Genomic DNA, 14,294 nt, shown 5'->3' on the forward strand with positions numbered 1-14,294 from the left:
CAGGCAAGGCATAAATGGTCTTTGCCTTTTATTTCCTTTGATTCTATGTACTTCTGGCACTAAGTCATTCAAATAGAAAAAGGAAATGCGCTCATGTGCATATGTGTATGTGTGCGTGACAGAGACAGTAATTAGGAAATATATCTGCACACAACAAGAAAAATGACAGCAATTAAATCAGTGGAATAGCAGCTATGGTTAAATTAAACATAAAAAAAAAGAATGGAGTGGCTTCCCTCAGCTTGGAAAAATCCCTTCCTTTCATGTAAAGGCACTAAGCTGATGCACAGATCCAACCAAAACTCTGTTCCTAGTACCAGATTTTGAAATTCAAAGACAGAAGCACCAAAGGTAGTGCTGGGAACTAGTAATTCAGATCATTCAAAAAACAGGGAAAATGGGGAAAGATACACTGAAGATGAAATATGTTTTAATATTTTAAACAGAAAGCAGGAAAGGATCTGGTTACAGATAGATAAGTGAGGCAAAGTAGGGAAAAAAGCATTTGACTAAAAATACTGGGGATATATCTTGACAGGGTGTGGCTATGAAATAGAAGTTATGTACTTACCATTATTTGGTATCTGTATTGTCCAATTTCATTATGGATCACGAATGGGTCTTCAGATCCGTCCTTGGATCCAAGTTGGCCATTTCTCAAACATACGATCCGAGCCTCAGACTCCTCCTTCTCCCATACTACCTCACTCCCTAACAAACCCTCAGATCGAGTTTGCTACCCTAACCATAAGCTGGATGTTCCCAATGCAGGACAGAAACATAAACAAAAAGTCCTACTGGAGTCCAAACTAAGAGCCAGGGGGTTCCTTAGTCCTCTAAGTTACACTCAGCCATACAAGGAAGGGGGAAGGAGGGCGGGAAGTGATGCAAATGAAACTGAACAACACAGATATCAAGTTATGGTAAGTACATAACTTCTAATCTGATGCTGTCCATTTCATTATGCATCACAAAAGGGTCAGATTCCCCAGCTACACAAACTCTGGGAGGGCCTCAAGAAAGGATAAGCCCGAGCACTGCAGAACCAAAAGATGCCCTGTTTCTGGAAATAATATATAACTTGTAATGAGATGTAAAAGTGTGAGCTGTGGACCAAGTAGCTGCAGCACAGATCTCATTGACTGGAGTTCTACCAGAGAAGACTGAAGAGGCTGACATAGATCTAGATGAGTGGGCTCTAAACAGAAGGGGAAGTTGTCTGCCTCGTTGGGTGTAAACTGTTGAAATACATTCCGTAATCCACCTTATCAAGGCAACCTTAGAGACCGCTTGTCCCAATCTGTAAGGCAAAAAGGCAATGAACAGTTGATCTGATTTTCTATGAGGTCTAGTCCTATTGTAGACAGAAATGTAACAGTCTGTGAATGTCCAAGGAATGCAAGAGATATTCACCTTTGTTAAAATAATTAGGAAAGAGTACAAGTAAATGAATGGTTTGATTCATGTTAATCTCCGAAGCAAGGAATGAAGGAAGGATTTGTTCTGAGAGAAACTCTATCCCTAAAGAAGGTTATGTATGGAGGTTTTGAAGACAAATCCTGCAATTCTGAAACTCTTGGCTGACGTGATAGCCACAAGGAAAGCCGTCTTCCAAGACAAGTGCTTCAGCTCACAAGAACTAGCAGGTTCAAAGGTTTTCTGGGTGAGACCCTGCAACACTAAAGTTAGATCCCAAGGTGCAGAAGGATCCTTAATCAGAGGTCTCAGATGAAAAACTCCTTTTAAGAAGGCCCGACAAAGTCTGGAAGATGAAATGTTAGATGTGTGAATTCCCTTCCCGAGATTAAAGTTACTGATGGCTGCAAGTTGAACCTTAATTGTGGAGAAACTTGCTCCCTCATGAACAAGAGAACTCAAAAATACGAGGATATCCGAGACTGATGCGGAAAAAGGATCCATATGGAAAACCTTTGCCACTTGCTAAAATACACTTTCTTACTGGATGGCTTTTGAGAAGTGAGAACTATTTCACAGACAGCAGAGGGAAGCCAGGACTTAACCAAAATCAATGGAAGTGGAGAAACTAAGCGGTCAATTTGAGGGACCGGAGATTGGAAGTCTGACTGTCCATCGATTGTGAAATAAGAACCTGTCTGGGATCCAATATCCATGAAGGATATTTGCTGTGAGACTGCAGAAAGGAGAACCATACCTGATAAGAGCAATGAGGATAAGGCTAATCTTCAACCTGATGGCCTTCTGTAGGACCTTGGGTATCAGAGGGATCACAGGAAAAGCATACAGGAGATCCGGGGGGCAATCGTGGACCAGACCGTCTCTTGGTAACTCCCCCTTCGGAGTGGGATCAGAGCAAAGTACCTGCTGCATTTGTTGTTTAGGGGAGAGGCAAGAAGATCACAGCAAGGTTGGCTCCAGCAGGTAAAAATATCATTTGCTACGGACTGGTTCACAGGCCACTCGTGAGGACTCAAAATGGACCAGCTCAATTTTTGTGGCAAGACGGCGGACTCCCCCAGTATGTGCATTGCAGTAAGAAAGTGGTTGAAAGCAATTGCCCATTCCCAAACTCTCACGGCCTCTCTGCAGAGGGGGTAGTATCGAGTTCCCCCCTGCTTGTCGATATACACCACCAGTGACATACTGTGAGTCAAGATTGCAATCGCTCCCAGAGGGTGGCAGTCCTGAAAGGCTTGCAACGTGAGGAGAACAGCTCCAATCTCCAGGACATTTATGTGCAATTTCGTCTCCATGGGGACCACGTACCTTGGACCATCCTTCTCCGAAAATGCCCCCCACCCCAAAAGGGAGGCATCCGTGGTCACTGTGGCCGAATGGAGGGGGGGGGGGAGACAAAGGGCCTGCCTAAATGAAGGTCATCCGTGAGCATCCACCTTAGCAGGTGATGTCTGCAAATTTGTGCGAGACTGAATGGGGTTGATAACGGGGGACACCGGCTGGAGCATTGAACAGCTAGGGTCCACTGAAAAACTCTCATGAAGAATCTAGCTAGAGGCACCACTGGGATGGCAGCTGACATGGAGCCCAAAGGTATGAGAATTAAGCGAGCTGAAGGAGTTGAAGTGTCCAGAAGACACTGTACTTGTTGCCTGAGAGACGATATCCGTTGTAAAGGAAGAGCTATGACTTGCGTTATCGTGTTCAACCTGTCCTGAAGAATTCTATTTCCTGATCCGGGACCAACTTGGATTTGGTCATGCTGACCGTGATATCCAGGTGATGAAACAAGAGCAACATCACCTGAATCACCCAGAACAGTTGATGCCATGTGGGTGCTGTCAGGAGCCAATTGTCCAGGTAGTGAAACACCTGGAAACCTTGCAGACAGAAGCACGTTGCGTCTACTGCCATGCATTTGGTGAACAACTGGGGGGCTGTGGTAAGAATAAAGGGCATTGCTCTGAACTGGTAATGAATGGCTTCCAGCTGGAACCATAGAAATCTTTTGGAGTGCCTATTTTGATATCATAGTATGCATCTTGGAGATAGTCATCCTTACGCATTAGCGGCAGAATGGACTGTACCATAACCATGTGGAACTTTGACGTCTTGACAAATTTAAACTGCTGAGAGCCAATAATGGTCAAAGGTCCCCATTCTTCTTTAGCACCAAAATGATGCGCAAGTTCCATATCCTCGTCATTCGGTTGGGACCCGCTTGATGACTCCTTTGTCTAGAAGTTTTTGCACTTCTACATGGGCATTCTCCCTCTGACAGGGTGGCACATCAGGGAAATGTTCCCCTATGGGAGAGGAGGAAGGAAAAAGGGAATAAAGTAGCCTTTGGATACGATGTTGAACACCCAAGCGTAATCTGTTATTTCTGTCCAGGCTGCTGGGTTAAAAGAAAGTCTGCCTCCAGAGTAGACAGTCGGGCAACACTTCAGAAGTGCTGAAAGGACTTGTCTGAGAAGGGTTTCTTGAAGCCCTGGTTCTGAGGACCCCCTCTGCCCCTGGGGTGGTGTCTACCACTAAATCCTCTCCATCTCTCTAGGAAGACGAATCCTCCTGCGAGTTAGGAAAGGCCCCCTTAGGATTTACAGAACTACATCATCTTCCCGCTCCATTGGTTCCTGGAAAAAGTCCATTGGGGGGAAGAAAATTTGATTCCCACGGCAGATAGAGTCTTGCCCTCCTGCTTGCTCTGGGTCAGAGTCTCCTTAACCAATGGTCCAAACAAGGAGGAACCATTAAAGGAGGGAGCTAATGAACGACCTTTTGAAGGAGTCCGCAAACACACAATCTCATGCAGATAATAGTCTGAGAGCTATGCATGAACCAGCCCCAAGACAGATTCCTTCTGCAGCGTGGGAGATTAGCTTCAAAGAAGAGTTAGCAATAAAAAACATGGTATTCAGCTGTGGGGAAACCGTTTAAAAAGCTTCCTCCGACAGCAACTGCCCCAGAGATGTGGAAAGTTCCTTCAAGTCTCTCTGGAGGTGAGTGAAATGTGCCACATAACTTAATGCCCTCAGCGAAAAAGTGGCTGAGGCATACACTTGCTTCCCATGTCTGTCCAAGGCCCAAGACTCTTTGTTCAGGGGATGAACAGTAGAGCTCTATTCCACAAGCTCTCTTTTGGTGGCTGCCAACACTACAGTGGCATCAACCGGGATATCTTTATTCCAGAAGGGACAATCCTTGGGGGGGGGACGAAGGTACTTATCTGCTCACTTTGAGATCAGATCTAAGGTATCAGGCTTCCTCCAAGCCTGGCAGGTGATAAGGTCAATAAGTTTGTACGGGTGGGATCACCCAGGATGTACATGGTCCCATCCCGAATACCTCCAGGAACACTGACTCCTCCAAGGAAGGGGGCTGGGAGGATCATCCACCATTCTGTTTCAGGATTTCCAAGATATTTCCAAAGGAGACATTGTCAGGTGGAGAACAGGGGGACCCTTCCCATTCATCGAAGTCGGTGCCCTCTGTTAAAGACTCCAAAGGGGAGTCAATGTGCTTCCACTTGCACCAGTGCTTTAGAGGAACCTCTTCCATGAGGTACTCTGTGGAGGACTCAGAAGACAGGGAAATCCCTTGGTGAGGGGTTGGCTGCAGGCTATGGATTGGAAGGATGGGACCAAAGACTGGATACACTGAGGATTGGAAAGGCCCTGTTGGGGGAGGGACCATCTCACAAGAGGTCGAGAAAGCCCTCTCTGCCATCTGGAATGCTGAGGATGCCAGAGGAGCCCCTGATGTTGAAGCCTCAAAGGAAGAAAGAGACGAGACCACAACAGATCAGGCACCTCCAGAAGGTACCTTAACTGAGCTATCAAAGGCCGAGGCCCCCATGGGAAGGGATGGTTCTGAGAAAGACAAACTTGGAGCAGACACCAACTTCTCGGACCCCGCGTCAACATCTTGGATCAGGGACCCGCTCTGCTCTGACAAAAATGGAGCAGAGCTGGTCTGGGACTCCACCGGAGCGAGGGAAAGGAACATCCCATGATCTGATGCTGATCCACTTGGGATCACCAGGCCATGCAACTCCGAAATCAAAGCAATCAGAGGAAGAGGTGAGGTATAGGGGTAGGAACACTCATGGATCCAGTGTGGGTCGGGAAGGCAAAATCTCCAGCTGGACCTGGGCTTTAAGGAAGCTCCTCATCATCTGATCCATCTCTGAATGCAAGAGCTTAGAGGACAAGGAAGAATGTAGACCTCACCAGTGAAGCACTTTGACAGGTGGTATGGGTTGGTGAAGGGGACTTGCGTCGATGCAGAGTAAGGCTCCGAGATTTATTCTCCGGATGGGAGTGGTTCAGAATCCGCTCCAGGGAATACGAACTATGGATCCGAATGACCTATGACCGCTCCAAAAGGCTGTTCAGACCTGAGACTACTGGATCCAGCATGGTGGGAAGATGGGTCAGCGCCAACTCCCTCAGTTCCGATGGGCTTGTTGGATCCATAAGTTTTCTCCTCTTCTCAAATGTGGAAGCTGACATCCCCGGGAAAGTAGAGAGTGGTTCGCCTCTTCTGAATGGGAGTCTGGACTCCAGAGGAGGGAAGAAGCCCTCTCAGAATGAGCTTGTTCCTCTTGTCTGCTAGAGCTCAGGAACTGAAAACCAAACAAATTATCGCAAGGCATATCCAAGTGCTCCAGGCCCAAGTAGTAAACACACCTCTTGTGGGCATCAGATTGGGGGATCTTATGGCCACAAGAGGCACACCTCTTAAACCCAGCTGGTTTCTGAAGTCTGTCTGACATAATTGTCAGGCACTCAAAAACACATCCACAGAGCTAGTCACACACTACCACTAAAACTACACTACAACTAAAAGATAGCAGGAAAGTTTTTTTTTTTTTTTTTTAAAGACGAAAAGGGAAAGTGAAACTGCAAAAAGGGCGGAAGAGACCTAATACCAGCAACTACTAAGATAGCAAAGAAGAAGGGGAGGTACAGAAGACAGGAGACTAGCGTACTAATTTTGCAAGGAAAATACGTAGAAAATTTGGAAATAAAGAAGATTTTACCCACAAACACTGAAGAGGATTGCAATCACCTCTGGACCAAAACGGCAGCAAATGAGATCTGAGGGTTTGTTAATGAGTGAGTCATTACGGAAGAGGGAGGAGTTTGAGGCTCGGATCGCATGTCTGAGAAATGGCCAGCTTGGATCAGAGGATGGATTCAAAGACCCATTCGTGATGCATAATGGAATGGACAATATCAGATACAGTATTTAGCCATATGCAAGGATGGATGAGGATGGAATGGGTTTGAAAATACCAGAGAAAACTACCCAAAATTCAATAGCGTGCTAACAAAAAGGGTTAAACACTCAGTTAAACTCTTTCCCTCAAATAGAAAGCCACTAAAGGCAGAGCTCAACCTTAAGTGGAAAGCCTAGAGGCTGCAGAAGCAAGTACTGAAGGCAAAGGTCATACAAATAAGACTACATCAGTCTACTAACAATACCGCTTCCTAAAGGGTTCTAAACTTAGCTGGGGCAAACAATTAAAATAAAATCATAGAAAGGTCCTAAAAATTCAACGGAAAGTAGTCAGTGAGGGTTACTTAACACAGCATCAGCAAGAAGCACAGTTAAATGTTTCCTTTCCTTAAACAGAAAGTCACAAAAGGCATAGTTCAAATTTCAAAGTAAATGGTTTCAAAGATCTTAATTAGGAAGGTTCCTGACAGTTAAACCAAAAAGGAAAAACCTAATTAGTTTTGCAGCAATCACAGCACTACTCTTAAGATTACAATGGCCACGAATGGAGATCACAAGAAGCACTGTATTACAGAGAATGAAAGAACCAGTGTACCACCAGTAAGAAACAGGAGAGAGACCATCTTGAAGTGAACAATGGGGTAGGGGTTGGAGAAGGACAGGGAAACTTAGTCTGGTATGGATCAGTTACCCTTAAGTTTAAGCACTCGGTGAACATTCAAGGTACAATGAACAATCTAAACACAATATTCTCCTCCTCATCTTAGAAACATTCTTCTTCTAGTATATGAACTACAAAATGAAATAGGGAAAGAAACAGCACTGCTGCAATGCACTTTACTCTCTGGAACTTTATCAGACAAATTAAGACACTGCTGTTTTTCAATTTACCACAGAGTCTGGGTATAGCCTCTTGAGGCTTTCAGTGATTTCAGCTCTCCTTCTCTGACGGCTTCCTTCATGATGATCTATTTTCGCATTTTGTAACTCTGAAACCACAGTACCAAGCTCTTCATTAACCTCCTGCATTCGGGATTTTGCACTCTCAACAGCGTAAGCCAGCCCTTCTTCTTTCTGTTTCTGCTCATTCAAAGAGCTCCTACAATAAATACATGAAAAAAAAAAAGAATAAAATCATTACGTCACAATGCAAGTTGATAAAAAAAATGCAATGTTAACAGCCACAATATACTAACAAAAGTGTGGCCTCTGAATTTTTTTTCTTTTGTCATCCACAAAAAAAAAAAAAGTTCTACACAAGAATACCAGTGCCGCTGGTATATAAAATTAATGTATATGTCTGCCTAAATCTTTATTTACGAGACAAAGCAAAATCAGTATTGCAGATTAATTCAAAATTTCACAGTATTCTAGGTACAAATGCATTCTGTCATCATGGGACTCTGCTCACCTAACTGCAGTGCCATAAAAACACAAGTTGTATACTCAGCGATCCAATCTGTTCATTCTCCAGTGCACTGGTGCCACAAGCTCCTGCAGATTTTACCCATTATCCCACATGAAACTCCCCTTCAGACTGCATTTGCTACCTAGGCTCCACATGTACCATAAGAACAGCAAATATACTTACAAGACAGAACAATGTCAATTTGGCAGAGGAGTGGAGGGATGTTGTATCCGATGGTCTTGGATGAAAAGGATCCAGTATTATGGTAAGTACACATCCTGTTTCATCAATCTGGCCAATCAGATAACTGGGACAAAATCCCAAGCTACCTTAGCTCTTGGATGCAATCATGACACAATACCTCTTAGAAATGAAGCACCAAAGGCGGCTACCTTTAGCCATTTAAAAATTCACCAGAATTTTTAAAAGCAGCAGCACAATGGGATTCTGCTGGTGAGACGCAGCCTATACAGAATGTTGAAGATACAGCAAACTTGCCTGTGTAAGGGATACACAGCAAGAAACTAAGTGGCATCTGATACAGACATTTTTTTGATTCGTAGAAGCTGTGATTTTTGACAGTTTATGGATAAGCCCAAGGATTGGCAGAGCTGTAAAAAGTAATCTTAAGGATTCTTCAGTCACTGTAGCAAGGAGCTAATCATCCAAGTATGGGAAAACACAAACCTGTCTTGGGTACAGGTGAGGTGATGTGTAACTACTGCCATGCACTTGGACACCCCTCTGTTGTACTGTGAAACTGAAGGGGAAGACATCTGAACTGAAAGTAATTGGATACTATTCAAAACTGCAGAAATGCCCTGGACTCTCTTGCATCTTTATGTGGAGGTAGGCATCCTGGAGGTCTCTTAAGCACATCCAGTTGTTTGCCTTGAGGCACATCAAAACTGCTGATACCATGGCTATTTTGAACAGAGTCTTCATTGCAAAATGTTTCAGGCAGCTGAGATCTAGAAATGACACAAATTTCTTGTTCTAATTTGGAACCAAAAATAATCCTGGGAAAATTCCTGACCCACACTGGTCTGGTGGGACTCCTTGGATTGCTCTTTTTCAAAGGAGGGAGGAAATCTCCTGTATAGCCTCTGGCCTTTGGCAGAGTGGGATATCAGGTAATTGCAGATTCTGTGGAGATGGTCTTTGGGAAAAGGATATGGAACACCCTGTGGATATATCTCTCACCCATCTGTTCTGCAGGATGGATACCCATGCAGAAAGGATCAGATAATTGCCCCCAAACATCCTCCAAAGAGGTACAGTCAAGCAAACACTTGGGAGGTGCTGGTTTGGCCTTCCTTGAAAGGGCTCCCTGCACCCTTGATTCTGCAGACCTCAGCATCCATTAAATAGGACACCTCTGCCATGGCCATGGCCAACCCTGTCTGAGGTGGAGTCCAAGGGTTGAAGCTGGGATCTTTTAAACCATAGGGTACTGGAATTATTCTGATTCCTGTTAAAGGGCCTTTACGATTCTCAAACCTGACTCTCATTGCAGAGTTTTCTCATCCTGCTTACACCTTAAGAATTTCTCCTTTGCCGCTGGTCCAACCATGGAGGACACATCAAATGGGCACTGGTAAAGGACACATTGAAATTGTTTATAAAATTACACAGACGAAACCAGGTTTGGTATCTCATGGTCAAGCCACTGCCTGCTGCCTTGGCTGCTCCATTGGTTGCATTATAATATAACTACACTGAGAGCTTAGTGATGCTAAGCATGGTGTTCGAGGTAGTCTGGAATTAGTTTAAGAAGGTTAAATAATGCAACGCCCACAAGGCAAAGGTGCCCAAAGAGTAAGTATGCTTTCTCATTCCATCTCTCACCCTAGACAGTAACAGGGGTATGGACAGGAAAAGACTCATCCGTAAGCTCTCTTTTACTAGCTGCTGAAATGATCAAATCCACCAGGACATTTAGAGCAATACTGCCTATCCTAAGGTGAATGTAACACCTTATCTGGCTTCCTGGGGATAACTTTTGCAATGTCAGGATCTTGCCCTCCCCTCCAGGAGACCAAATTTCTAAGGCAATACACAGGAGGGACTATCCAAGAGGTAGAAAGGGCAGAGCCATATACCTCAAAGAGCACTTCCTTGTCCTGAGAAGGTAGGTCAGATGGCCAAGATCCCCTCTACTTCATTAATTCAAGGACTTCTGCAAAAAGTGACAGCTTCTAGAAGAGAATGGATGAACCTTCTCTATCATCCAAATCCATGTCAGAGGGAATCGTGTTTCTTTTTACCCATTCTTGGATATCTCCAAAGGATATGGTTCTGTTCTGTACCTGGGAACCTTGATGAAATGGAGTAAAAGCTGATGGAGAGACACCTACAAGTGGAGCCCACGCCAATGGAAATCCTGTTGATATCCTGGGTGAAGAGGTGGCAATCATCCTCTCCACTTCTGAAAGGCACATCTGGAATCTGTCTGCATCAACAGTCCAGTCCACAATACCGAATCTCATCTGGCAGAGGCAGACATGGGCAGTGTTGAAGACTGAAGCCCCGGAACTGATTACCCCAGATGGCCTCAAGGCAGAGATCAATACTGTGTGCTTGAATACTATGGATTCAGACAGTGAAATGGTTCCAAGCAAGTCAAACCCATAAGCGGTGCAGAGGAATCAATACTGAGTATTTGGGTCTGAGACTCACTCAGCACCAAAGAGGCCGACATCGAGTGACCAGATACAAAACTGTCAGCACAAAAGTGAAAACTGACAGAGCCGAAGAAACAGAATCCTGGTGGGACATCAGCTCTGAAGGTGGATGTGCAGACACTAGAGAAGGAGCTAGAAGTGTTTTTTTTTTTTTTTTTGGTGGGAGGGGGCACCCCAATTTACTCAGGCACCAAAAGTGGATGGGATGAAGCTCATCTCCCATCTGTGTACTAAGGAAAGCACTCATCACAGGTTCCTAATCAGCTTCCAATGTACTTTTGAGTGATCTCAGATTACAGAGAACATGCTGAAAGATGTGTGGAAAAAAAGAAGCATGATATGTAATTCCCTCTCATAGGACTGTCTGCTAGTAGACTTAACTCGGGACTTGTCCTTAATCACAGTTGTTCTTAGGTAGGAGATTTAGACTTCAGCAAAAAAAAAGATGATTCTCTCCTTGGTACCTTAGAAGAAGAGGAATAATCCTGACACTTGTTTCTATGTTTCTTGCCCTCCCTTTCCTTATGTTTATCTTTGCCTTTTTTCTTCTTATGCCTTTCTGCTTGCTCAGCAAGAAGGCGGCCTTTAAACACACTTAAGCCTATAACCCCATTTTTCTGTACTTCCAGTTCACACCCATAGCTCCTTTTGGGGTCTGGCTTCTTTAACCAAGTGACGTATCAGCTAACGATGGATATCACTGGAAATTACAAAGAGTTATTAATAAAACAACACTAAGATTGTTGATCTAGGATGTCTTGCAGTAGAGAAATTAATAAAACTGTTATGTACTCATTATAATATTCCATCTGTGTCATCCATTTTCTTTTTTCTTGAACTGATAGGATTATTTCTGAGACTTTGATCAGACTCGGATGTTTCTACCAGATCTTGGGATCCAAAACTTTCGAGCTCCTCACTTTACCCACAATGCCCAACCATCCTAACATACCTCAAATCAAGTTTGCTACGCCTATAAATAGACAATCTGTTAAGGAATGTAACAAAGGCAAAAAGGAAAAAAGCTGGATCTCAAACAAGGAACAGGGGTTCCTGCAAAGACTCTTAGATCATTCCAGAAGCAAAGGACGGAGGCAGGTAGTTGGGAAGTTGAAGAAGAATGAAAATGAACAACAAAGACATGATGTTATGGTGAGTACATAATTATCTGATGTTCTTTTCATTCATTCTTCAGCTGATGGGATACACACGTCACACCGAAACTTTGCGTGGCTCCTGGAAACCAAATCTAATTTGTAGTGAGCGATAAAAGTGTGAGAATCAATTCAAGTTGCAGCTGCACAAATGTCATCTAAACAAGCCCTTGACCAAAAATCTGAAGAGACGACCATAGGCCTTGTAGAGTGAGACTTACGGGGCTTAGGCAAGGATAATTGTTTTTTACCATAGACAAAGGTGATGCAACCAGTTAACCATTTGGCCAATGTAACTTTAGAAAATGGTTTGCCAAATCTGTTAGGAGAGAAGGAAACAACTAGTCGGTTTTCCTGAAGTCATTGGTTTTACATAGAAAGAAGTGAAATTGTCTGTACACATTCAATAGATGGAGCATATACTCTCCCTTGTTTGAAAAATCTGGAAAGCAAACTGGCAGATTAATGATTTGGTTTATGTTGGACTCAGAAGCTATCTTAAGCAAAAAGGATAAGTTGGTCTGCAAAGGCACCCTTTGTGGAAAACTAGATAAGGAAGTTTAGAAAATTGAGCCTGGAGTTATATACTTAGCGCTTTCACCCATAGAATGGGCATCATCAGAGTATAAACACTATCACAGCAAATTCCATTTAAATAGAAGCAGCAATTAGTATTTAATTAATTAGTTAATCAAACCATAACTAATACAAACCAATTTTAATTAACTTAATCTAGCATTCATTTAGATATCAAAACTCATTATAGTCCCTAAAGAGAATAATTTTAAAAGGACTGTCTGCATCAATGGTTATATAGAAAGACAAAAGTATGTGTGTATATAGTGTATATAACAAATACATGTGATAAATATGATAAATAACACTACAAGTAATTTGAAAATAATAATTAAAAACTTTAGCACATTATTTGAAATATTAAAATATTAATATATTAATTTATTAATTTACAAATACACAGGCAGTTTCAATATTAAAAAGGGCCATTAAATACATGTAATAAATAAATAAAATGTAATTATATAAATTGTGATTTATATTTGAGTATACTAGCTACGGAAATATAATCGTTGATACCTGGGTGAATACTTGCGTTGAATCTTAGTTGCCATAGACATTCTTTAACTTCTAATAATGTATTTTCATCCCCTCCTTTGTTATTATTGTAGAGTATTCTATCTATCACAAAGAATAGGAATCTTTTAAAATTGTCACATCTTGTGCTGTGTGTATTAAGTGCACTAGTGTCTTTTTTCTTTTTAATATCCCTAACATGTTCTCCTATTCGGTCTTTAAGCTTTCTGATAGTTTTCCCTACGTAGTATGCTGGGCATGTGGAACAGGTAGCAAGATATACTACCATTTTAGTATTGCAGTTGCAATTTCCCAGGCATCTGATAGTGTTTCCAAAATTTGGAACTACCACGTATGGACCGTCATTAATATATTTACATATATGGCATGTACCACATTTGCCCATCTTGGACTTGAGGTATGTATTCTTACCATGTGTTGCTTCAAAATACTCCTTTAAATTCATGCCGCGACTATAGGTGATTTTAGGCCATAAACCCAAAATGTCAATACATTCATCATTGTTCATAAATACACAAGCCCAACTTTCTCTTACAGCATTGACTATTTTCATAGATATATCATTGTAGGGAATGACTAAAGCATAATTTCCAATTATTGATCTATTCTCACTAATAACATTTGTAATACCAAACTTAATAATCGGTTCATACATGTGCTGTCTTTTGATCCATATCTCAGTACTTATTTTGTCAATCAATTCCTTTGGGTATCCTCTATCTAAAAACATACAAGACAATATTTTTATTTCATCACAAAAAACCTTGTCGTCACTAATAATTCTTGAAAGCCTAACCATCTGTCCTTTGATTAAATTCTTCTTTTGATGGTAAGGGTGACAACTATCGAAGTGTAAAAAAGAATTGGAATGTGTTTTTTTCTGAAAAATGTTGGTTTCTAACCTGTCGTAATTTTTATACAATAGTATGTCTAGGTATTCACAGTAGTTGTCAACTATCTTACTGGTAAAACTCAAAAAACTAGATGTAGTGTTAAGAAATGATTCATATTCAATAAATCTTTCTCTGGTTCCTTTCCAAAAAATCAAAATATCATCCAGGAACCTCAGATAGAGAACAACGTCATCCCAAAAGCAGGAGAAAAATAACATTTGTGTTTCCCACAAGGCTAACACAAGATTGGCATAAATAGGGGCACATCTTGCCCCCAACGCTACCCCTGTTTTTTGTCTAAAGTATTCACCATTTAAAAACATATAATTATTTTCAAGTACTAATTCCATCAATTCCCTTA

The 14,294-nt window shown here is 42.3% G+C and overlaps 1 protein-coding gene across 1 annotated transcript in view; it reads right to left on the reverse strand.

The window, feature by feature from the left end:
• SMC1B (structural maintenance of chromosomes 1B) overlaps positions 1 to 14,294 on the reverse strand; it is a 3,759,116-nt gene that overhangs the window by 2,027,103 nt on the left and 1,717,719 nt on the right. Inside the window, exon 10 of the mRNA XM_044087233.1 lies at positions 7,573 to 7,780. Within this exon, the coding sequence (XP_043943168.1) occupies positions 7,573 to 7,780 (208 nt within the window). The remainder of the gene's footprint in view (positions 1 to 7,572; positions 7,781 to 14,294) is intronic.

Source organism: Protopterus annectens, chromosome 11.part0 (genome assembly GCF_019279795.1).
Source record: "Protopterus annectens isolate FY-2018-M chromosome 11.part0, PAN1.0, whole genome shotgun sequence".
Lineage (NCBI taxonomy): Eukaryota > Metazoa > Chordata > Ceratodontiformes > Protopteridae > Protopterus > Protopterus annectens.